Source organism: Amphiura filiformis, chromosome 15 (genome assembly GCF_039555335.1).
Source record: "Amphiura filiformis chromosome 15, Afil_fr2py, whole genome shotgun sequence".
Lineage (NCBI taxonomy): Eukaryota > Metazoa > Echinodermata > Ophiuroidea > Amphilepidida > Amphiuridae > Amphiura > Amphiura filiformis.
The window spans coordinates 6,825,038-6,847,825 of NC_092642.1; the positions used below are offsets into that span (position 1 = coordinate 6,825,038).

A 22,788-nucleotide genomic window follows, 5' to 3' on the forward strand; every position below is an offset into this window, starting at 1 on the left:
TTATTGTGTCGGCTGGTTTCCGGAAGGCCTATAAAAATTCATTTCGGAAACTTTCCCAAATCTATAATAATATTGGTCCGATAACAATAATCATAATATTAATAAATGTCATATACTTCAAATAATAGTATAAATATCAATAAAAAAATGTCTTGCTTTATGATTGGAAGTTGGAAGTCAAAGCTGTTCCGGTTGCAACAAAATAATTTGTTTTCCCGTGCGTCCCATTCTAAATTTTGGTTAAAAATGACATCTTAAATAACAGGTCTTATTATATTACTGACACAATCTATATAAATTATCAGCGTCGGTCTATTCGTATATGCAATTTTACAATCAAAACAAAAAGTGTCTATACCACACTACGGTCTAATTGTTAATTAATCATATTTTAATTGAAGTCTTCAGTCGGTAAGCCAAGCTTTGTAGTATTTTACTTGTTAAAAAGTGCAAAACACGGTTCAAGTTGAATTATGTAGAAAACAAATCATTTCAATTGTTAGCGGTCTTTTATATCATATGTCATCGCAGGACAACGAATCCATCGATCACGACTATCGGCATTTTGATCAATTCTCTCCATTCTTGTTCATTTCCTGTGTATTTACCATGTATACCAAAGGTGGCTAGAGCTACAGTGACTTTTGTCATACTTCGACCTCATATCCCTATCTATGCCAAAGTCAAGTACACAGTTAAAATCCCCGGTTAAAATCATTGATTCACATTTAAATAAAAAAGAAAAAAATGCTCAAAAGCGATTTTAATCATTTCTATTAAAATATCACAACGAAAACATTCGAATACTAATGTATTTGACATATCAATATCTTGCACAATTACGCTTACTTTGAAGTTTACTTTTCAAAATGGAGCGAATTTTGAATATAGGCCTAATATTATAAACATCCGTTTTGTGATGACTCTTTTCGTACATTAATAGGATAGAATCTATAAGATATCATGTCCATTGCTATCACTTGTTATTTGATAAACTATATTAATACCCTAAATTAAATCAGGTTTAACTATAGCAAAACGGTAGAGCAAGGACCATACATGTTACATTATGTATATTTTGCTTGAGGCAGAGCGTGACATGACAACATGGTGATTGCATTTCGTGCATGATGTCCCGAGTTCAATCCCCGATGGTGGAAATTTGCTGCGGTATTAATGGTGCGCCCTTAATACTGATGTAAGGCTTCACAACAAGAGTATACAAAATTAATACGCATATCTTCAGAACCAGTAAAATAATCCTATTCACTATATTTTAACATAGAAACAAAAGTGATTTTTGTATGCACATACTCAATTTTCTACATTTCGTTCAATATTGACACTGCAGTATTTTTAATAAAAAAATTCCAAAATTAAAAGTTGTAGTATTAAAAGCCCAAAATTGTACTGATTTGAATTCAGCGCGAAGACATGAGAGGGTTATTTAATATAGCCCAAGATCCAGTTTTAGGCCTATATCACAATGCTTGCATTTGAAGCCATTGATCACTGCAAGTACAATTTTTAAATTCGGGTTTTATAATGAACGAAATTGGTTGCTACTTTTTGTGAAGTCTTTACCTATGTAACTCTTAATATATGGATTAGGAGTTTTGGATTTTTTTAATGAAATCCACGTTCACTGCATGGAAGATTCAATCATACTTCTGATACAAACATAGGCCCTATGACGTGGGCAGGCCCGTAGCCAGGATTTTTTTGGGGGGGGGGGATTTTGAAAAAGTGGACATTTTTCCAAGGGGGGGGGGGGTAATTTTGTGAAAAGCCGTGGACTTTCTTCCCCAAATTTGAACCTCTTTTGACCAAAAAAGCTTTAAAAATCCAATGTTTTGGCTTGCTACGCTCGCAAATTCTTAATTTTTTTGACTTTTTTGTATACTTTTGCAAATGGAGGGGGGTATGCCGTGGGTGTAACGGTATACCCCACATTTTCCGACAAACAGGTGCTGCCTGCTCATAGAGCCGCTGCCCTATGTAGGCTATATACCGAAGATTGATTCAACTTTGAACCATTATGTTGCACATTTGATTAATGTTTTATGACTGCTAATTACACTGTTTTGACAGAAAAAAGTTCAGTCACATTCAAATCTATTATCCTATTGCCCTTTCTTGCCGCAACAAGAGGGGATCTTCTATTTAAACCTTTTCTTTGATACGAACAAAACCAAAAGTGCAATTGTTGATTTCCTTCATAAATTTTAATTTTCTATTGGGCTTTGTCAATGAAAATTGAATACGGGTTGTCACTTCTCACTAACTATTTGTTTGACATGCACGTACAATTTAAACAACCGTCAAGTCCGATTACTGTTCAAGTCTCTGTCCTATTATCCCGGCCTATTATGCACTTTTCACATCATCTTTAATATAAGCAAAGTTTTCCAATTTTGTGACACAATTCATTAATTTATGCGCACAGATCAATCCATATAACAGGTTGACAGTAAACAATGACTTGAAAATTGCAAATTCATACTGGCAATCGTGACTTTGTAAAGGAATGAAAAGGGAAAAATCGAATAACATCAACAAAAAATAAAGGTTAATCATGAATGGGATCCAAAATAAATTACAATTCATAATCATACAAAGCAAAATCAAGTCCAAACCATAAACATGATAAACAACTGCCATACATGGACTCTTAAAACTGAACAACATCAAACAAGCCTAGATAATGAACGGAATGCTAAATATCATACATGTAGTCAAACCAAACATAGTAGCTTCACCGTGCACATACGTTTTATAGTATCGCTAGTATTATTTGTTAATTCTCCTGGTATTAATTCTTAATGATAGAGGCCATTGTACTATCACCGACAAAGATAAAGAGGAAATTATGATTGATATAAACTCACTATATTGTCACAACTGATTAGCATTGCTTTTCTATGTTGCTTGTATTTCTTTCCGTGTTAATATTGCTCTGATGTGATGCTTTATGTGGATATTATCTTCGACAGGTTGATATCACATGCAATGCAAAGTACTTTTTATGACTGACGTGTGACGCTTCTTCAAATCATTATACCGACTGATCTTCATCTCGACTATTAATTCTTTGGATATTTTAAATAGAACAGTACGTAAGCATCATCACCAATTTGATTATATAATTTATCATAATCAGTAACAGAGTCATAATCATCACGATCACCATCTGCATCATCATATCTTATTTAATATTTAGGCCTATATATTTCAAAATGTCACTAATGAATCAAACAAACACGCAAGGTAATAGGTCTGCAACATTCGTTGTTTACATTACGAGGTATAACAATTTCCCCAAAAGATGGCTCATGAGAACGAGAAGTCACGAGGCCTACTATAGACCCGGACTATAGAATTGTGGCCTATGGTTTCCAGTGGCCAGTTATACTGCATCATTGATGGTGCGATTTCTAATAAACAGCCCGATATCAAATTGACGCGCTCTTGCAAGTTTGGGACTCAAGTTCATTTCTGATGCGTGGAGGTCAAAGGGGATGAATGAGGTTTTGCTTTTGCACCATTGGTGCTCCTTTCTCCAGAATCATGGAGTACTAGTATACTTTGAGCTACCGGCCACGCCCTTAATTGGGCAAATACCAAGATAATTGTTTTATTTAATATATGACACTAAATTTGATAATAAAAGTTATGTTTAAAATATACCAGACAGTCAGAAGTAGATTTATAATATCATATGAGGTTTGATAACAACAGAGCTGTCTCTCAATTCATCATCAGTCAAATATACAGACAAGAATAAACAGAACCGTCTCATCTTACTGGTATGTCAAGCCAGCAGAAACTAGGCAAGTGTGTCGTTGAAAAATAAATGTAGTATAGAGAGCAATTTTAATAGCAGATGGTTTTACTGTACGCCTATCAATCTTACCTGATTTATTAGCAATGATAACTTATCGGAACTGGGCACTCAAAGCGGGACAAAAGGCGCCGACTAGTAATAAATAACCATGACAAGTTGGGCAAAGGGCAATATCTAATACAGATTGCGAGTGGTGAGTACTCAATGAATTACAACTCGAGTTTATCTTTCATGACGCCTTATAGCTATAGAGGGCGTTATTCGAAAATTTATTCGATATTGAAAAATGTCTATACGGGTGCAGGACATGATTATTAATTTTTGAATGGGCAAGCTTTGGAATACAAACAGGAAAAATAAAAGCATTGATCTCGTCCATTAAAGAGAAGTCCCACCAGAGCAGTTATTCTGGGGTGAACCAAACCTGCCTGGTTATCATATTAATAAGTAACAAGGTTATCTCTGAATTTGACAGGCGCTAATTGATGCAATAACATTAAACCATCAAAGCTCATCAATTAGCACCTGTCAAATTCAGTGATAACCTTGTTAACATGATAAGGGACGCACCATTAGACTTCAAGGAGGGGGGGGGGGGGGAGGAAGTTGGGGTCGGGCAAATTTTTTTTAAAGGTGGCGAAGTTGTTGTTTTTTTTGGTTTTTTTATTCAGTCAGGTGGGGAAAGTTTTTTTAATTTTTTTTTTTTAGTGTTGGTGGGGAAAGTTTTTTTTTTTGCTCATGTAGTGGGGGAATTTTTTTTTTTCAAAACTTCCTCCCCCCCCTCCCTTGAAGTCTAATGGTGCGTCCCTAACCAGACAGGTTTGGTTCACCCCAGAAGAACTGCTCTGGCGGGGCTTCAACAAAACTGGACAAAGAGAGTAAGATTCAAGGTTTTTGACTTGGAAGAACTTGAAAGCTGGGAGCCAAGTGCACATGGTGCATATTATCCCTAACAGATTGCACTCTCATATAAAAATGTTTTAAATTAAATTTGAATTCGTATGAAGTGTGTCATAATCTTGTCACAAAGATATTGTCAGATATGATCCACATTTTTAATAGATACAATAAAATATGAAATTTTGGTCATTGCCACTTCATCCTCTTTGCACTATTAGATCTTGCCCACTAGCCCAGCTTAAACCCTAAAGTCCGATTCAGACTCCACATCGCACTGTGATATCGCGGACACAATGAAATCTGAGCCAGGTTTTTATGAGCTTGGCGGTGAAACTTCTCATCGCACAGTGGAAATTTCATCGGTGATGAGAGTTGAGCTTTGTTCAACTTTTTCGCATTGCGCTGCAATATCGCGGCCATGCACGCTTGTGATTGGCTGCTGGAAAATCAAGGTTGGCAGAATGATCATGAAAAGGAGACGCATACTCCATATCGCAGCAGAAACTGTATAAGAGGCACTCCCCAGCAAACACAGAAAAGGTTTAAATGTCGGGAAACAGTTTAATAACATTAATAAAACATTTTTGAAAACGTGATGCAAAACTTTTTAACAGAATGTTATTTAACTGTTGTTGATAAAAAAATTGCCCAAGATATTTTACAATAACGTTTTAAAAATGTATTCATGATCTTATATATAACCCGACATTTAAATGTTATTAAAACATTTTGAATAAACGTTTTAAGAACATTTTTGTGTTTGCTGGGTATTTTGCAATCCATTTGCACATAAAACTTTTGCTCTTTGCTGACATACCCTTCACTTTTTAAATTGAAAAACAACTAGTAAACAAAACAGTTTTTGATACCGTACACCACTAGTATCTGACATCCTTTAGATTATTTTAAGAATGGTGCATCACACACAAAATACCTGATTGTATAATCTAGCATTACAAGTTTTTTATTTACATAGTTGGTCACCTAGATTTATAAATACAAATATTTATTTACACAAATATTCCATTTGAAATCCACCCCCAAGTAAGACATGACCCTAATCTCCCACACAGGGGATGTACATTTCAAATGGAGTCACCCACTCAGGTAACCGGTACCATATGAAATTCACATTCCTAAAAGGACATGTCTTCCAATGGGGCCTGTATATTAATTTCAACTGGAATAGATCTATTTGCAGGTCTGGGCAGATCCCGGATTTGAGTTTAATAGGGGCCATATAGTCTTCCTTTCTTATCTTTGTCCTTCATTTCTTTCCTTTTCATTCTCACTTCTCCTAGTTTGGGAAAAGCCAAAACCATAAAATTATTCAAAAGCCCACTGTATCCAGTAGCATTGGACTGGGGTTCCTCACTTTTGTCAGTCAGGGAAAATGCACCCAGTCAGTGTAAAATTAAAGGGTTAGCAATTAGCATTGCAATAACAGCTGGCGAAGCAAGCTGACAATTTTTGAGCAGTTGGGGAATCAAAGACTTGTGGCTCCCCACCTCTTTTGAAAATTTTGCATGCTACTGACTGCAATATTTGCAATTGCACGGTTCCGCCATATGTGGGGAGAGCCTCAACCTGGGAATAGACATGAAAGGAAGCATGACATAACTTTATGCAATGTTATAATTGTGGACATAGATAAAAAGACTAGTTTGCATCTAATGTCATCTGTCAATCAAACTCAGCATGGTTTGTTTACAAGTGTCGTGATGATATGAGTTGCTGAACACGGCGGTAAAACCGGGCACCTTATTGTTATTTTTGCACCTTCGAACATACAAACCATCTCAAAAGTTAGATCTTTATAGTAGAAAACTTTCTTTCGTGAAGGCACCATGTCAACAATGCCTAGAAAAGTTGCTTTTTCCTTGTAAAAGTACGTAATTTTTCGCCATGTTCTGCTATTCCTTTTCTCCGATCGGCACCAGATAAATCGATCTTCCTTTTTACGCGCTTTCAACCAATCAAGGATCGTAGGGAATTTGATTGACAGTGACGTCAGATGCAAACTAGTCTTTTTATCTTTGTCTTTTATTATATATGACTGGTTCGATTTCCATTCAAGCATGTTGCCAGATCAAGGCTCTCCTCGCATATGGTGGAATCATGCAATGGGTGAATTCCACAGCAGCTGAAAGGTATATCCCATTATGCTTTGTGGTACCTAAATAGGACTGCACATGCCATAGAAAATGTACACAAAATCCTTCACGTCAACTTAGGTGCTTCAACAAGGGTAAAAAAAAAACTGTCCATACTCCATATAAAGTGAGTCCCACTTATTTCTTGCATATATTTACTATGGAAGCAGGTACACTGCAATGCATGATGGGATACTCCCTTCAGCTGCTGTGATCTTCTTCATCTCTATACAGACATCATCATGACATATGTTTTTTCTTACGGAGCTACAGCTGTTGAACAAAGGTTGTTCATCGATTGTATAACAATATCGTATTGATTGATTGGTTATTCAGGCGTTTCATTGAAGGATGAAATTCACTTCACGCTTGCGTATTCAGCCTGGACAGATCTGTAAACTTTCAAGATCTTAACAGAACGAGGTTAGATTTTGGTTTTTTTTTTTTTAAGAATGTTTTTCCCAATTTGGAGTTTGTTGGGTAAGTTAATCTAATTTTTCTCTTGGTCTGATAAGTAGGCTTAAGGGTAGGTCTTTATCCTGTAATTAGTACAGCCAGGTCAGACCGGTACGGTTCATTTTCTAGATCTCAACAGAAAGAGGTTTTCGTCTTTTAAGAACGCTTTTTCTCAATTTCGAGTTTGTCTGGTAAGCTAATCTAACTTTCCCCTCGGTCCGGTACGTAGGGCTAAGGATAGGCTTTTAGCACGTTTAACATAATTCAGCACAACACTGTCCGGAGCTGCTGCGGCAAGGCGTCATATCCCATATGAATGTTGTTTTTATGTGTATTTATTATGTTTAGGGAAACAGCGGCAGCGCGTATGAAAATATTTTATTCGCGTTTAAGCGTAGCGAATTTAGCAAATAAGACATCATGTTTTGGGCCAAAATATGGTTAAGTTGCATTGAACCTTCTAATACCAAATTTCACCTTTATTTTGGACTAAGATCTGAATTTTTTGCGCTGCTGCCATTGTCAATCATAGTGAGAAACCAAAACTTAACTGCACATGTCTTCCTCAAGGTTAGTTTGGGGCCTCCAAATTTTGGCCTGACCCAGGGCCCCCAAAAAGGTAAATCAGGCCTTCAACCTCAAACTAAAAACATTTTCAAATTTCAACAGTTTCATTTAACCATCAACATCTTCAATTTCTGTTGCAGAATGTGATTAACTATAGTCCATTTGGCTTCTTAGACCCTGTTTACACACAAAAAAGTCAATTGCGACATCAAATTCAGATTGCAACTAAGGGATTAGCATAAATTATTTGTTGATGCGGTGTTTACACATCAGTCGACTTCAAAACAAATTGTGAATTTGACTTTTATGTCATCACTTACTCATGATTCAAATAACCATTACGAAGTTGACTTCTAATTGGATGCTCGTTTACACTGCATAAGTCGAGTTTGAAGTCAAGTTTGAATTTGACAAATGTTGCTCTGGGTTGACATTAGAAGTCAACCTCTGAAGGTGAATTCAAAGCACAGCGACCCTTTATACCCAAAATTGAAGTTGACTTCAGACTCTGTGTAAACGGGGTCCTAGAGACAGTAGCATCCGCATCATGAGATACTTGTATGATAAAAGGTGGTGTATCTGTAGCGCACATGTCGTATTGCGCAGTGCGCACTACAGTAGGCTTGGGCGACTAAGTCGCCATTAGTCGTGACTATTACTGGTAGTCGCGACTACGACTATTGAAAACCAAAAGTCGACTAACACAACTATATTTTTATGTTAAAAAATCATGTTAAAAGTGCCAGATATCCGCACCAAAACCAACCAAATACTATCATATAAACTGCGAATATTTGATAAAAACTTTATCATTGTCTTACCAATAGTAACACTAATTGACAAATAATCATGTAGTCCATAAATCATTATTAAATTGGTGTTGTTGACTTGTTATCGTAAATTTGCCCCAATCTTTCACCCAATTTTTGGGTCCTATTTTGACCACAGATAGTCGCGACTATAGTCGTAGTCGTGACTATTTGCTGCCGACTAGTCGACTAGGAAAAAAGTGATAGTCGCCCAACTCTACACTACAGATGCACTGCCTTTAATAACTAGTGCATGTATCAAACGCAGATACTACTGTCTTGAGGAAGCCAAGTGGAGCATAGTCTAGAGCGATCAGTTTTTTCTGCAAGAGCAAGCATACTATCGTCTTGACCAATCAGCTTTTCTACTGGACTAACCAATAATTGTTGATCAATCCCAACTTCCTGATATTTCTCCACATTCAGTGTTTTCTGATGAAGCACATCTTGGCATAATTCTTGACCAATCACCTTTTCTGTCTGCTGGTGTTACCACATGATCAATATCAACCAATCAGCAACCACCTTATCACTTAAGGTCCAATCAGCTTCTCTCCTGGAGCAAGCATGTGATCATTACTCTAAACCAATCAATTTCTCTGCTGGAGCATATTTCCAATTTGTATCTTCTAGCCATTTCAGTTTCTTGCGTAATTCTTCAAGGCGCTGTTCATGCAGCTCTGGAAGGAAACACAGGTAGAGGCAAATGTTTATCAAATCCTTGGAAATTGAAAAACACCTTTATTTAATACTTGGAACCAATAATTTAGCAGAGTTTAAAGATTACAATCAAAAGGTATTGGTTTTGAAAATTTGTATTTTGTGGACACCAAGTTATTCCTAGATGTTGAACACTAGAAAGTCTATAAAAATGTGTTTCAAAAGCATTTCTTTTGTTATGTCAAGCATATCAAGGCATTAACAGCTGAAATCTGGGAGATAATGCTGATGAAACCTCCACCAGTCACAAGAGACCTAGTGAAGAGGGTCGCTGAAAATAGCTGGTCTGGGCATTTTTACTGGGAAGGCAAATGTGGTCAACAAGCTGGCATATTACACTGATACTTTATCCTTATACAGAACTGACTGGTAGGTTTTTTATCACAAGTTATCTGCATTTTCCAGATGCGCCACAAGGAGAGAGGATTTGATGTTTTTTTTGTTCTCCAAAGAATTGTGTGATTAATACTATATATTAGTCAAAACATTTCATTACGTGTGTCGGTTCCAAGCATCTGAAGATTATGTTGACTGAGTTTGAGTTGGGAAATAAAAAAAGAACAAAAAAGGAGGATACAAAAGTGCATTTGATTTTTTCTTTTAAATCTTGACAAGTTTTGAGATATATTATTTTTTTCCTTATGGCATATATTGCTACATATTTTCACCTTTCTGTGTGTTCTTGAGGCATGCTTCTGTATCATGTTCCACCTGCAGCTTGTCCAGAAGTGGATCTGCAAATAATCGAAGTAAAATAAAAAATAAAAGATAGAAATAATGTCTATCAACAACAATGACAAAAGCAACAAAATATTTCTGGGCCCACCCATATACACTGTATGAAGGCCATTGACTGCAAGTTATATGTGATACCAGTGGCATGCACAGGATTTTACCTAGGGAGTCAAGCCCTTTGAAGTGACATGGTACCGGTATATAATTAAAGGTTGGCCTAGATTAAAGCCACGATTTCTCTGTGAGTGATACAGAAAAACGGAAAAATTCACGGAATTCAGGGTTTGCTCACGGAAATTTGAAAATGCCACAAAATTAGTGAAAACTGTAGGCCTAAAATGTCAAGTTTTTGTTTTGATTTGCAAAATAAAACAAAGGAAAGTGATTATTTAGCAGTATTAAATCAACCATTGATGATGCTCAATTTTAATGGAGTCTAGAGACTACAGTAAAAAGGTACACGTATAGTATGTACTATGTAAGACAAAGTACACTTTTAAAACATGTTTGTTTTCACTTTTCAGTGCTTTATAGTGGAAAATGGAAAATCACAGAAATTGAACAATTTGTAACACAGATTTTAAATTTTGTAACACAGAGTAATTGGGGCTTTATTTTTATCTTTTTAGATTACGGTTCATGGAATGTTTTACTATAGGCCTAGCTATCACGCAGGCTTATATCATATCATCTAATATCCGTAATATACCATGAATTGGTCTGAACTTATAACAACCATTTTCTTTATAAACATGTATCTCAAAGCATGTATTGCAAGTGTATAGCATCATCATTGCTATACTGAGCTATGAAACGAATATATCAGGCATACTATGCAACCTACGTTGTGGTTGAATAATGTACATGCGTCGCCATGTCGTTTTGGGCCGTCCCTTTTATTCATTTATTCTATAATAGTAGCTTGTTCACGTAGCGGTTCCGTTGTCCCACTGGCCTACTACACCGTAGATTGCATGTAGACTGCGGAACTCAGTCCTCAATGATAGTCAGTCACTTATCTTTTGGTCGTTATATGACTATCATTTGAGGACCGAGTTCTTACCATACATCTTCCGAGGTGCAGTTTCAGACAATATCTTGGGATTATTGGGGCAGAGGTTATCTTTTGAATTCTTTCATGACCACTGAAGCATAGTCAAGCCTGTCAAGGACTTTCCCGGAGATGCTACCATCCTTCAACAAGATTTGGACGCCCTCACTAAATGGGGTTCTGATTGGTTAATGACATTTAATACTGACAAGTCCTATACCATGCACTTCACGACTAAGAAGACTGTGCTTACTTCTGATTACTCGCTTTGTGGAAACAAACTGGTGTCTACTAAGACCCATCCATACCTTGGTCTCCAATTTGCTGACAATCTGAAGTGGAAAGACCACATCCAAAAAGTGACCAGTAATTGCAGAAGAACCATGGGAGTCATCAGAAGGAATTTCCGTGCTTGTTCAACTGATGTCAAGTCTCGCCTGTACCAATCCTTGATTCAGCCGAAGCTAAATTACGGCACAGCTGCCTGGTACCCGTCAACCAAAGAAGAAAAACATCTCCTTGACATGATCCAGAGATCTTCAGCTCGTCTTTGCTTCAACGACTACTCCCGTGATTCAAGTGTGACTCAGATGCTGACCAAACTTGAGTGGACCAGTTTAGAGACCTGCCGACTGATAACCAGACTCTCCATGATGTACCGTATCACCCACAACTTAGTTGACATCGACTGGCAAGACCATCTGACCAAACCAACCAGACCAACTAGACGTCATCACCCTTCAACCTACATGCAAATTCAAGTTACAGCAACCAGCTACGAAAACAGTTTCTTCCCTTGGACAATACCTCACTGAAACAGCCTCCCTCACAGCATACTGGACATTACTGACTTCAAGGCCTTCAAGACTGCCATCTGGACCCATTTTACTTAGTTCTCCATGATTATTTTTTGCACCGCACACCAAGCTTAGGATTCAAAGGTCAAAACCTCTGTTGAGATGCAGGTACCTGCTCATACGGAGTAACCAATCCAGATCCAGATCCAGACACTCGGCGTGAATTGAAAGACCATCACTCGCCACAAAAGAATGTCAAAGGTCACCCGACACCAATTTGGTGTACTTCCGTGCCTCGGAAAATGATGTTTAAGGTTTAGGACTAGATTGCATGGCGATCGGAGTGTTATCGTCAGAGCACCTCGGACTAATTCTATGTTTTAAATTTTCTATGTATGACAATGTCAAAGGTAGGTATGTCCACATTGCTTATTATAGAGGGCGACGTTCAACTAAAAAAGCTCAAAAAGTTGCGACCACAGTAAATGGCTTAACTGTGTAATCCCCATAGGAAAATACAAGTGCTGGTCCTTTATCCTTGATACAGAAGTCAACATGCAGTGATAGTTAGATTTCATAAAATAAAATCGCCTTTGTGTAAAACGGATCATCGTGGTGAAAAATGATGCATTACTGGCTCAGTCTTTTGTACAGTAAGACTGTAAGTCATTCTAGGTATGCTAGGTGAATTCAAATTTGCCATCAAACTGCATCATTTTATATATATCAAATTAAAGCCCTTGAGTAAACAAAGCCAAAATGAAAACCTTTTTTCATAGCACTTTCCGTAGCAAAGTTACATCTTGTCAAAGATGGACGTTCATCAAACAATGTCAAAAAAGATCCAGCTAGCAAAATTCCCCAAAACGGCATTTCGGGGTGTTTCTAGATCTTAGTCTCATGATGATAGCAGCTTTTTTAATGGAACTGCTATCAAAATCCTCTAAAATTCCATGTGCGAGTGACTTATCACCATAAAAAATCATATATTTGGGTCAAGTGAAGTATAGAAAACATATAATGTAGGTTTCTTTCTTCGGCCAGTTGTTTTAAATTTCTATGTAAAAATGCATTGACATTGTCGGCGAATTTGGCTGACTAGCAAATGTGTTTGCCTGGCATACCTAGTCATTCCATTCTAAGGCATAGACTAGTCAATGACGTCAATGTTTGATGGCCGCAAAAAAATGAAAAATTTTAAAAACAGACATTTGCCCATGACTTTGTTGATATTTGAGCTACAGACATGGTTGACCCCTCATTTTAAATGATCACCTTTTTAAACAAAATAATTTCCATGTGAAAAAACCTACTTGAAAATTTTGTGATCATGCCTAGGCTAGCCAGGCTAGGCTATCAACATGATCATTCAGGGCAAGGCAAATAACTTCTGGGTGGCGGAAAGTTTAATAAATTGAACTACATAAATCACAGAGGAAAATAAATTTCACAAACCTATCATTTGCTCTTCATCTAATGCTGTAGGGGATTTAAACAAAGCCTTCTTGGGTGTTGAATCCACTGAATCAAAGCTTCGAAAAGATCGACTTCCACTGCCGATTTCTCCACTGGAGGTCGCCATTTTGAAATATTTATTCAGTGTTGGGCGCTTACTTTAAGGGTTGGGCAGTATCCGAGAGTTAAAGGTTTTGGGTGGGGGATTTGGGACCAGGCCAGGGCCCGGGGGGGCCACTTACATTACGTGATGGACACCATGCTCATGTATGGACTCTTGAAATGCACCCTAAACGAGTATTACTAAGCGCATGCAAAACATACCCTAAACAAGTATTTTGCCATTTTTTTAACACTAAGAAAGTAAAAATTCATGTTGAGGTTCTTGTTAAATATAAGTAGTTTGATGTTTCTTAATGTTTTACCCTAAGATATGTTCTGATAGAAGCCAAACATATCCTATTTCACCCTTTTTTTATTTTGCCATTAAACTTTGGTACCCTAAGCAAGTATTTTGCTTGAAAAGTATACCCTTTTTCCTGATTTTTGGCGTTTTTGACACCCTAAACAGGTACAGCGCTGTACTTGCCCAGTGCTGAAAAACAACCCTTTTTTCTTGTTTTTATACATGAGCATGGTGTCCACCTTGAAATACAAGTGGCCCCCCCGGGGGCCAGGGGCCCCGCCAGGGGCCCAGGGCTTGAAATAACTGGCAGGAGCAAGGGGCAAATTTATAGACTAGCAAATTTACCCAGTGGTGTAACTAGGGGGCGGGGGGGGGGGGCAACGTGCACCGGGCGCCACCCTTAGGGGGGCGCCAAATTGACCAATTCAGCATCGATTCTGCGCCACGGCCGGTTCTGCGCCCCTCAAAGGCGATGAAAGTCCAAATTTTGCCCCTGCTAAAAGGCAAAATGCCCCTGGTTCAGAACTGTGTGTATTTGTATAGACCAGGGCCGGGGCAATATTTACACAAAAAACACCCAAAATTGCTCCTGGATCTGAAATCCTTATTTCAAGCCATGTTTTGGGACCCCGTTTGTGCCTGTCACAGTCAATAGGCCACCCATTCTAATATTCCCGATCACAGGCTCCGGAAGATTTTGAATATTGGTGGGGGGGGGGGGCAAAATGTTTGGCCGTCTCCGAGGCGCGAAACGCTGAAGGGGGTGGGCGCGGAAGCTTTTGAAATGCATATACATTTTTACATGAATTGTAGACGTATACCTATAGGCCTACCTATGAATTATGAACTTAAAATAGTGAATCTGATCCTAAAATTATGAATTTTACCCTAAAATTACGAATTCACTACCTCAGATTATTGGGTGGGGGGCTCTAGGGTAGGCTACTTGGGCCGCTCACCAAAATTATTGAGGGGCCGGGCTCCCCAGGCCCCCCGGTTCCGGAGCCACTGCCGATGCACCAGTTTTTTTTAAAGTCATAGGCCTACACGATGACCTCCTAGAAGGTGCGCAGCCAATGAACCCTTTAGGGAGTGGTCATTATTTACGCGGGCTGGGAGATTAGATGATTTCCATACTTTTTCTCGCTATTTTTACGTTCCCCCTCATGGCTTCGGAGAAAATTTCAGGGTCCTCCCACCAATCAATTAAAAAAATGATGTTTCCCGCTATACTAAAAACTGAGACTAGAAAAACAAATCCTTGTCCTTTTTTTTGTTTCTGAGTTGTTTTTACCGAATGCTTTCGGTTGCTTGTACTTGGTTCTCACCTGACCATAATTTTTACAGCACTAAAACACGATATAACAAGATATACCCCCCGCGGCCCCGGGATATAGGCCTACATTGTACCCCGGAAGCCTATAGCGGAATAATTTTGTCCATCCCCCCAATTTTCTACTTGGTGACCCTTTTTTCCCCAGCCCCCAGCCCATCCCCTGCTGAACTTGAAAGAATGAATGATGTCAAGTTCAATATTAATTACTGTTCCGCATCAATCATCATTCATGAACACGATGAAGAGAAAACAGGTTCAGTGCCCAACCCCTGCTGAAAAGAAATCTTTCTAATACGGCGCCCCCTTTTATATTATCGATTGATGATCAATTTCATCAATCTATTGAAAAAGATCCCTAACCGAGCGAGTCAACAGTCGGAGATTTCGCCTGATTGAAAGCCCAAGGACAAGCTGTGAAATACTATTTGTGTTTTTGCTGATTAATATGATATAGGACATAATAGATTAAGAATTTCTCGGTCAAATCGATAGCTTGTTGTGCTTCGAATGACTATGTACATGAGTGTTAAAACTATCGTAAACAAGGCAAGACTCGCCACACGATCCGGTCACTACACGCGTCGTCTACGCAAAACTTGAGTGGTATGGTAGAATGGCGACTAAAACAGCGCACACACCTCTTCCAACAAATGGGCTTGATATGAACCAAAAATGCCTCACACAACCTGCTAACGTTAGTCTACAAATTATTGAGGACATGGATGATGCGTTAGAACACAGAACTGAAGTCGTCGAAGATCAAGAAGATGACAATTCTCCATGCAGTGCCGACACGACCGATGCGGAAGTGGAAGAGTTGAGCAGTGCTGCCAGCAGTGTTGGTCAGCAACAGCAACCGATGGATAATGATGTCCTTGATCTTGATTCAAGAAATACTGATGTGGTCACTCCTCCCCTTCCTGAAGGGTGTAAACCACTCAGTCATCAAGTTGCTGGGCATATACATGGAAAGGGTAAAACCAAAGCAGGTAAGAATTTAAGGGGGTGCTACACCCCTGTCCAATTTTGTGCCTATTTTTGCATTTTTCTCAAAAATTATAGCACATTGGTGACAAGTAATATATTAGCCTTAATAGGGGCAAGGACTACAACTACTGCACTGGAAATTTTATTTTAGCACAGACAACAGTTGTGGAGTTACAGTCAAAAATGAGGGAAAACCAATATTTGAACAATAAATCAATAACTACTCGCCTTGAGTTGCTGAATTTTTAGTGCAGTAGTTGTAGTCCTTGCCCATATCTTTCTTGTCACCAATGCGCTATAATTTTTGAGAAAAATGCAAAAATAGGCACAAAATTGGCCAGGGGTGTAGTACCCCCTTAACATGCTTAAAGCCATGATATTATAATTTTTATAAAAAAATAGGGTACAATTTATAACACCGAATAGGGTTCAACTTGCTAGACTTGAGTCCAGTCCTCGTTTACGGAGTTTAGGGTTAGGAACTTAGGGTAGGGGTAGGGCAGTCTTGTAATAAGACTAGTAGAGTTGCACCCTATTCGGCAATCGCTCCAAAAATAGAATTGTATTTTTTTGGCATAAAATGTTATAATATATTGTACCGAACTGCTGCCACCAAAATGTAGCGGAATTAGCGAGCACAAACAACAATCCCACTCCTGACACCAATGTAGCGAAAATAAGGCCAGTTCAGTCAGATCAGGCGGGGTCAGGGTCAGGCACAGAAACCTGGCCGGATTCGGAGTGTGAAACATGCGCAAAACACAACAAGGCGCTTAATTTGACACATGAAACATGGGAGGGCGCTTACTTAATAATACAAGAAAATCACACAAGACTCATTTTGCTTTACACCTTGGAAATCATCATATAATTTGGAACACATGAATAAAATACACGGCACTGATTGGTTCCAGCCTAAATAATAATCATTAATCAATAAAATGAAATCACTAGGACACATAATAAAACATTAAACCATACACAATAAATTGGATCCAATACACATGTATTGCAATGACAAGTAAAACGTGTGTGTAAACCCGGGCATATGTTTTATATGGTCACTCTATCTATTAATCATGTTTATGTTCATACGAAGGTGCACCTTGATCATGTTGATTACTTTTTATTGACACTAGATCTAGTGATTTGACTATGTCTATTCACGTACAAGTTACTGCAGAAAGGCCTCTCTTTATATAGTAGATGCCAGCGCTACTTGAAAAATAACCAGTTCCGGGATACCTGCATTGATGAGTTCCAAGTGGAGATCCTCACTGTGCAAACGAAAACTAAGACACAGCTCCTCGGTATAAATCTCCCAGGTATAAATCTCCATCAGGTTTCCAATGTCAAAACAACTCAAGAGGCACTTCACATTCTGTAGAAAATCTCCCTAAATCACCAGGTATTCAATTATCGTTGAATCACATTTGTAGCAGCAGTCCTTGTATTTTAGATCATACATGCATAAATGTTATATTACCAATCATCCTCCGTATTCTGTACAAATCAGTTGAAATCGGTGAAATAATCATCCCAAAATCACGTCACCCCCATGATTGTTTATGATTCCCTCGATTGTGATGGCGCAGCAAAAATATCACATGTTTTAACCGCACAATCCTCCAGGTGAAAAAGTTCAGCGGTATACAAGAACATACGGGCCACAGGCACGCCAGAAATTTTGGTTGTCCGTTCGACAGAGTCTTAGCCAGAAATCAGAAACCACACGTCCAATCAGATACCAAAATTTGACCCTCAAATATAAAACAACTTGTATACACCCATGGAAGGGTCACTGGGGTCAAATATGTCCTGATTTGGCCTTATAACATGTCACTCTGAATTAGTCTCAATTTCATAACCTTTAAAAATCATTTGTTTTAGAGCTATCACATAGAAAATCCATTAAATCTACCCGTCTAAAATTAGATTAGCCCGTCTTAAAGACGGGTGGACGCATGGCTGGCTAAGACCTTGCCGTTCGCCCGGGACAACTAAAACATGCACCGGACAACAGAAAATAATGCTCTAGTTGTCCGGGGGACAACCAAAGATCTAGAGCCAAAAGTCACTTTTTCAGCATGTTAGTTTGCTCAAACCTGACACAACTGATGAATTGTTAAATATTTTAGAGTAATTGTTCATAAATTGACTACACTCACTCCACTTTATTGGTCACATGTAGTTGTTTCAGATTGTGGCAGCTTACGGACAACCAAAAACTTTGGTGGACAACCAGAAATTACAACCTAGTTGTCCGCGGGACAACCCCTTTTATTTTCTTAATTCGGACACTGCACGCCAGAGCCTCGCTGATGCACGATGCTATCCGAGGTCAGATTTCTTAGAAGTGTCTACAAACTCACGCAATCACACAGCCAAAATGAGGGCGCTATGACGGTCTGCCGATCGACGGCAATGCCAGGCGGTGCATTGTGTGCACGGTTGATTAGCACAGGAAATTTTGTTACAATATTTTGCAGTAAACCTTTGACAAGCGCAACTACCGTGATGTTGCAAATTCGGAGCTAACAATATCTTAGAGGGCACTTTCATATTTTTCATTCTTGATTCTACTGTCACATCTTGTGCAATTTGCAGCGCGCAGTTCTCTCTAACGCACAGAAATGTTAATTTCAATACCGGTAATAATAGAGAAGATGCTTTCATTGTGCTTGGGGCATTGCTGTCTTATGTGATTTGTGGTAAACACATTTAATAAAAATTACCATACAAAAGTAAAAAGTATGAAACTACAGTGAAATAAAATTGGGCACGCTTTCGGCCATAGGCCTTTTCATAGCCATGACTATTATACTTGTGAAAAGAAAAGAAAACATCCACAAGGAATGACGTTTATGATAAACGCATGTGCGAGTGGGGGACGAAAGCGTGAGCGGGGAAGCACAAAAAATACGAGCGGGGAAGCACAAAAATAAAAGAGCAAGGATCTGGATCTGGATGCTTGCAGGTTACAGCATTACATCAGCAGTTGACCTATTGACCTCAATTGTTAGAGTGACTGGGCTTATTGCGGGCTATAAGCTGTTTGTCTAAGAATTTCATGAGGTCTGTCAAAACGTGAGCAGGGAAGCACAAAAAAATGCGCGAGCAAGAAAACACAAAGGGCCTAATGACGGAAAGCAGGAAAATCAACATTCATTCCTGAAGGAGTAAGTGTTCCTAAATTGAAAATTATAATCAATTGCAGTAAACCTTTGATATGTATGTTGTACGTCTACAGGTGGGCATACAGGTACTAGTATGTTGTAGGTAGGTGGGTTGATATGTATTTTAAGCATACATCGCGTATTTACTGCGTTGGGCGCACTTGTCTCTGATTGGCTGCTGAGGTGATCTGCTGTTGCTGAGTGGAAATTTATGAATGAACTGTGCGCCGTGCGTTGTTAGCTCGACTTTGCAACATCACGGTAGTCGCGCTTTCGTCAAAGGTTTACTGCAAAATAGTATAGCTGCTGTTCATCTTTGCAGCAACTTGCTGTGTTCTACCGTGGCATTTTTTGAGTCCAGTAATTTGCATGTCTTCCTGGCTGTGTCCGTTCGTTGAAAAACGTTTTGCAACTAGTTTGGTGATGTCCCCTCTGTTGGTATCTCTGAGATGTTCCCGAAAACGTTATGATATATATCATTCGTCCAGTTTCACAGATGTATACTGAAGCGCATAATTTACGACATATAATGGCATATATGCAGTCCTTAGTGGTGCAAGTGAAGTCACCCTTGATGTTAAAGTTATCTTTGGGAGCATTGATTGTACTAATGTAGCAGTGTTATAAACGAACCGACAAGTTTTGCATCGCGGTCTGTTACATGTGGTCATAGAGGCAATATCATGCTTAGGTGTGACAAGGCAGTGGACGAGAGAGTCTCTGAGGTTTTGGTCTTTTCTGTATGCTTGTAGGGGAGGTGATGGGAAGATGGCATGAGTAGCTGGATCTGCGCGAATTAAGTGGAAATTCTTCTGAACGATTTTGGCAACACGTACGTTCAGAGGGTGATATGTGAGAACCAGCGGGACGCGATTGGTGTTGGTCGCAGGTTTAGGTTTGATAGCTTCTTCACGAGATAGTAGTAGTTTTAATTTAAACATTTGGTGCATGTGTGTAAATTTCAGTGGCGTAGATTTCTTTTTGACATTGAGGGGGATGGGTTGGAAAATTTCTTGAAATATAGTGAGTCCGGCACCTTTTGGTGATAGAATAAGTTCATGGTACAAATGCGCGCGAAACGAGCGAAAAATTTTGCCATTTTGAAGGTAAACTGATGAAATATTGTGCAAAAGTGGAATAAATTCGCGCGTAGCGGGAAAAAATTAGGGATTTGTGGGCTAAAATGGCCAAATATGAGGTTAATTTGGTCAGAAGCCCATATACAGGCATCAACATTGGGGGGGGGATGATTGTATGGACCATCCCCCCTGGCAAAATATTGGGGGGATTTATCCCCCCCCCCATCCCCACGGGATCTACGCCTATGCTAAATTTTGAGCACATTTGTGACCATATTCATGGCCATAGGTAGGAACAACTAGGGCCATGATGTTTGGGGCTGGGGTGCAGGGTGAGTTACCTGTGGGGTGGATTACCTACATGGCAAAAAGGTCAAAGGTCACATTTTGGGTTCTACAGGTTGAGGGATCAAAGCCCCAAATTGCTCAGATTTTCATTAAAAATTGTCTCGAATTGTTTATTTTGCAAAAACAATTCAAATTAGAATGGTTTGCACCATCTATGATATCTTGTTCCCTAGGTAACAGGGTGAGGATAAATGCCCATTGAATCTTAAGATTTTTTACTTAAAAGTACCGTATTGACTGCGACCTATTTTGCAATGTAACATAGAAAGAATCACAGAAATCTGAAATTTTTCCAACTTTTTTTGCATGCTCAAAAATATCAAGTTCTGTCACCCACGCATAATGACATGTGTCATCTCCTTCGTTCCTTTTATGATGGTGCACTATACACAGACATGTATAAATAGTCAGTGTGGAGCTGGCTGTTCACCAGTAAACAAATCTACAATGCATGCAGAATGGTGTGGTTAAACATGGAAACTTGGACTTTGGAGTCATACATTGTACCACAGATATTGTACATACCATACTCCCGATTCCAGAAAACAAAGTCTACATGTAAGCACTCAAAATCTTGAGTTTAGGCACAGATCCTGGAAAGTGGTCTAGGCTAAAGTTTGCTCATAATTTGGTCACATACAGTAAGAAAAACACCCTAAAAATGCATGTTTTTGGCTCTTCCAGAATTTGACCAAATATCAAAATTAGACATTTATTGCCAGTATGAACTAACTATAAAGGATTAGAATTTTGCTTTGGCAAAACAAGGTAATATTTTTGTAATCCACAAAATTTAGTGAGCACTGTATTTTTCTTGAATACATGATTAGAACCTCAAGTGCAGTTTCTCTAATCTTGGTTCAGGTATTTGGACCCATCACTTCATCATTTCCCCCCTATAATTTGCAAAAAAAAAAAGGAAAAGGGAAGGGAAAAGAGAAAGAGAAGAAGAAGAGAAAAAGGGAGGGAGAGAAAGAGAGGAATGGGCAAATTTTGACATTTTCTGACTGAAAAAGCATAAAAAACCTTTTGTTTTTTCACTCGCTACGCTCGCAAAGTGGACCTTTTTGGCTTTAGTGATGGAGGGAGTAATGCAACTTATGAGGGGGTATCAAAAAGTTCTAAGCTTCAACAAGAAGGCTTGTTAGTAGACTCATGGTTCCAACATATTCTTTAACATAGATCCCCTTGACCTCAATGCACTTTGTCCAACGGTGTTCCCGCATTCTGAAGCTCTCATGGAAGAAAGCTTCATTTTGGACCTGGTCCAATTAGGACTCCACGGCCTGAATGACATCATTATCTGACTCATAATGGCGTCCACGAATTTCGGATTTGAGTTTTGGTAGAAGGTAGAAGTCAGATGGTGCCAGACCTAGTGAATAAGTTGGGTGAGGCAACAATACAAAGCCACACTTGGCAGCTTCAGCCACTGCAACTTGCGCTCTATGGACAGGGGCATTGTCCAGCAGCAGAAGGACCCCAGTTCGCAATTTTCCTTTGCGTTTTTCTTTAATGGTTTCTTTTAGCTGCTGCAGTTCTGACGCGTAGTACTCTCCAGTGATGGTTTCACCTCTTTGAAGGTAGTCGATCATAATGACACCCTGCTATTCCCCCAAACAGAGGCCATGACCTGTCCAGCAGAAGCCACTTGCTTGAACTTCATTGGAGGTGGAAATCCATCTTGAAAATTTGCTTCCACTGCTTGCTTTGATTTTTTGATTCTGGTTCAAAGTGATGAACCCATATTTCATCCTGGGTGATAATTCTGGAGTAAAAAATATCCGGATCAGTCTGAAAACGCGCCAGAAGTTCCTTCGAAACGTCATGCCTGGCAAGTTTCTGATCCGGAGTCAGCATTCTCGGCACCCATCTTGCGGACAGCTTGCTTTAAATGCCCAAGGTGTCAGTCAAAACACTTTGCACTGAACCATAAATAATACGGGGGATACCCATCTTGTCAGCTATT

At 38.9% G+C, this 22,788-nt stretch overlaps 2 protein-coding genes across 2 annotated transcripts in view; one reads left to right on the forward strand and one right to left on the reverse strand.

Moving 5' to 3' along the window:
• Positions 1 to 5,682: 5,682 nt before the first annotated feature.
• On the reverse strand, positions 5,683 to 13,635 carry LOC140171185 (uncharacterized). The gene is made up of 3 exons (XM_072194385.1): positions 13,488 to 13,635; positions 10,118 to 10,183; positions 5,683 to 9,409 (listed from the first exon to the last, which is right to left on the reverse strand). The coding sequence occupies exons 1-3, from the start codon at positions 13,612 to 13,614 to the stop codon at positions 9,306 to 9,308; spliced, it is 297 nt and encodes a 98-aa protein (XP_072050486.1). The 5' UTR covers positions 13,615 to 13,635; the 3' UTR covers positions 5,683 to 9,305.
• Positions 13,636 to 15,588: 1,953 nt separating this feature from the next.
• Positions 15,589 to 22,788, forward strand: part of LOC140171191 (uncharacterized) — a 35,020-nt gene continuing 27,820 nt past the window's right edge. Inside the window, exon 1 of the mRNA XM_072194401.1 lies at positions 15,589 to 16,218. Within this exon, the coding sequence (XP_072050502.1) occupies positions 15,843 to 16,218 (376 nt within the window). The 5' untranslated portion in view covers positions 15,589 to 15,842. The remainder of the gene's footprint in view (positions 16,219 to 22,788) is intronic.

Bases quoted from the DNA above. Each gene is read 5' to 3' on its own strand.
- LOC140171185 (XM_072194385.1), bottom strand. From the start codon at position 13,614: ATGGCGACCTCCAGTGGAGAAATCGGCAGTGGAAGTCGATCTTTTCGA. The intron at 10,184-13,487 runs GTTTGTGAAATT...GATTATTTGCAG, and splicing joins AGATGAAGAGCAAATGATAG to ATCCACTTCTGGACAAGCTG. The intron at 9,410-10,117 runs GTGAAAATATGT...GTTTCCTTCCAG, and splicing joins CCTCAAGAACACACAGAAAG to AGCTGCATGAACAGCGCCTT.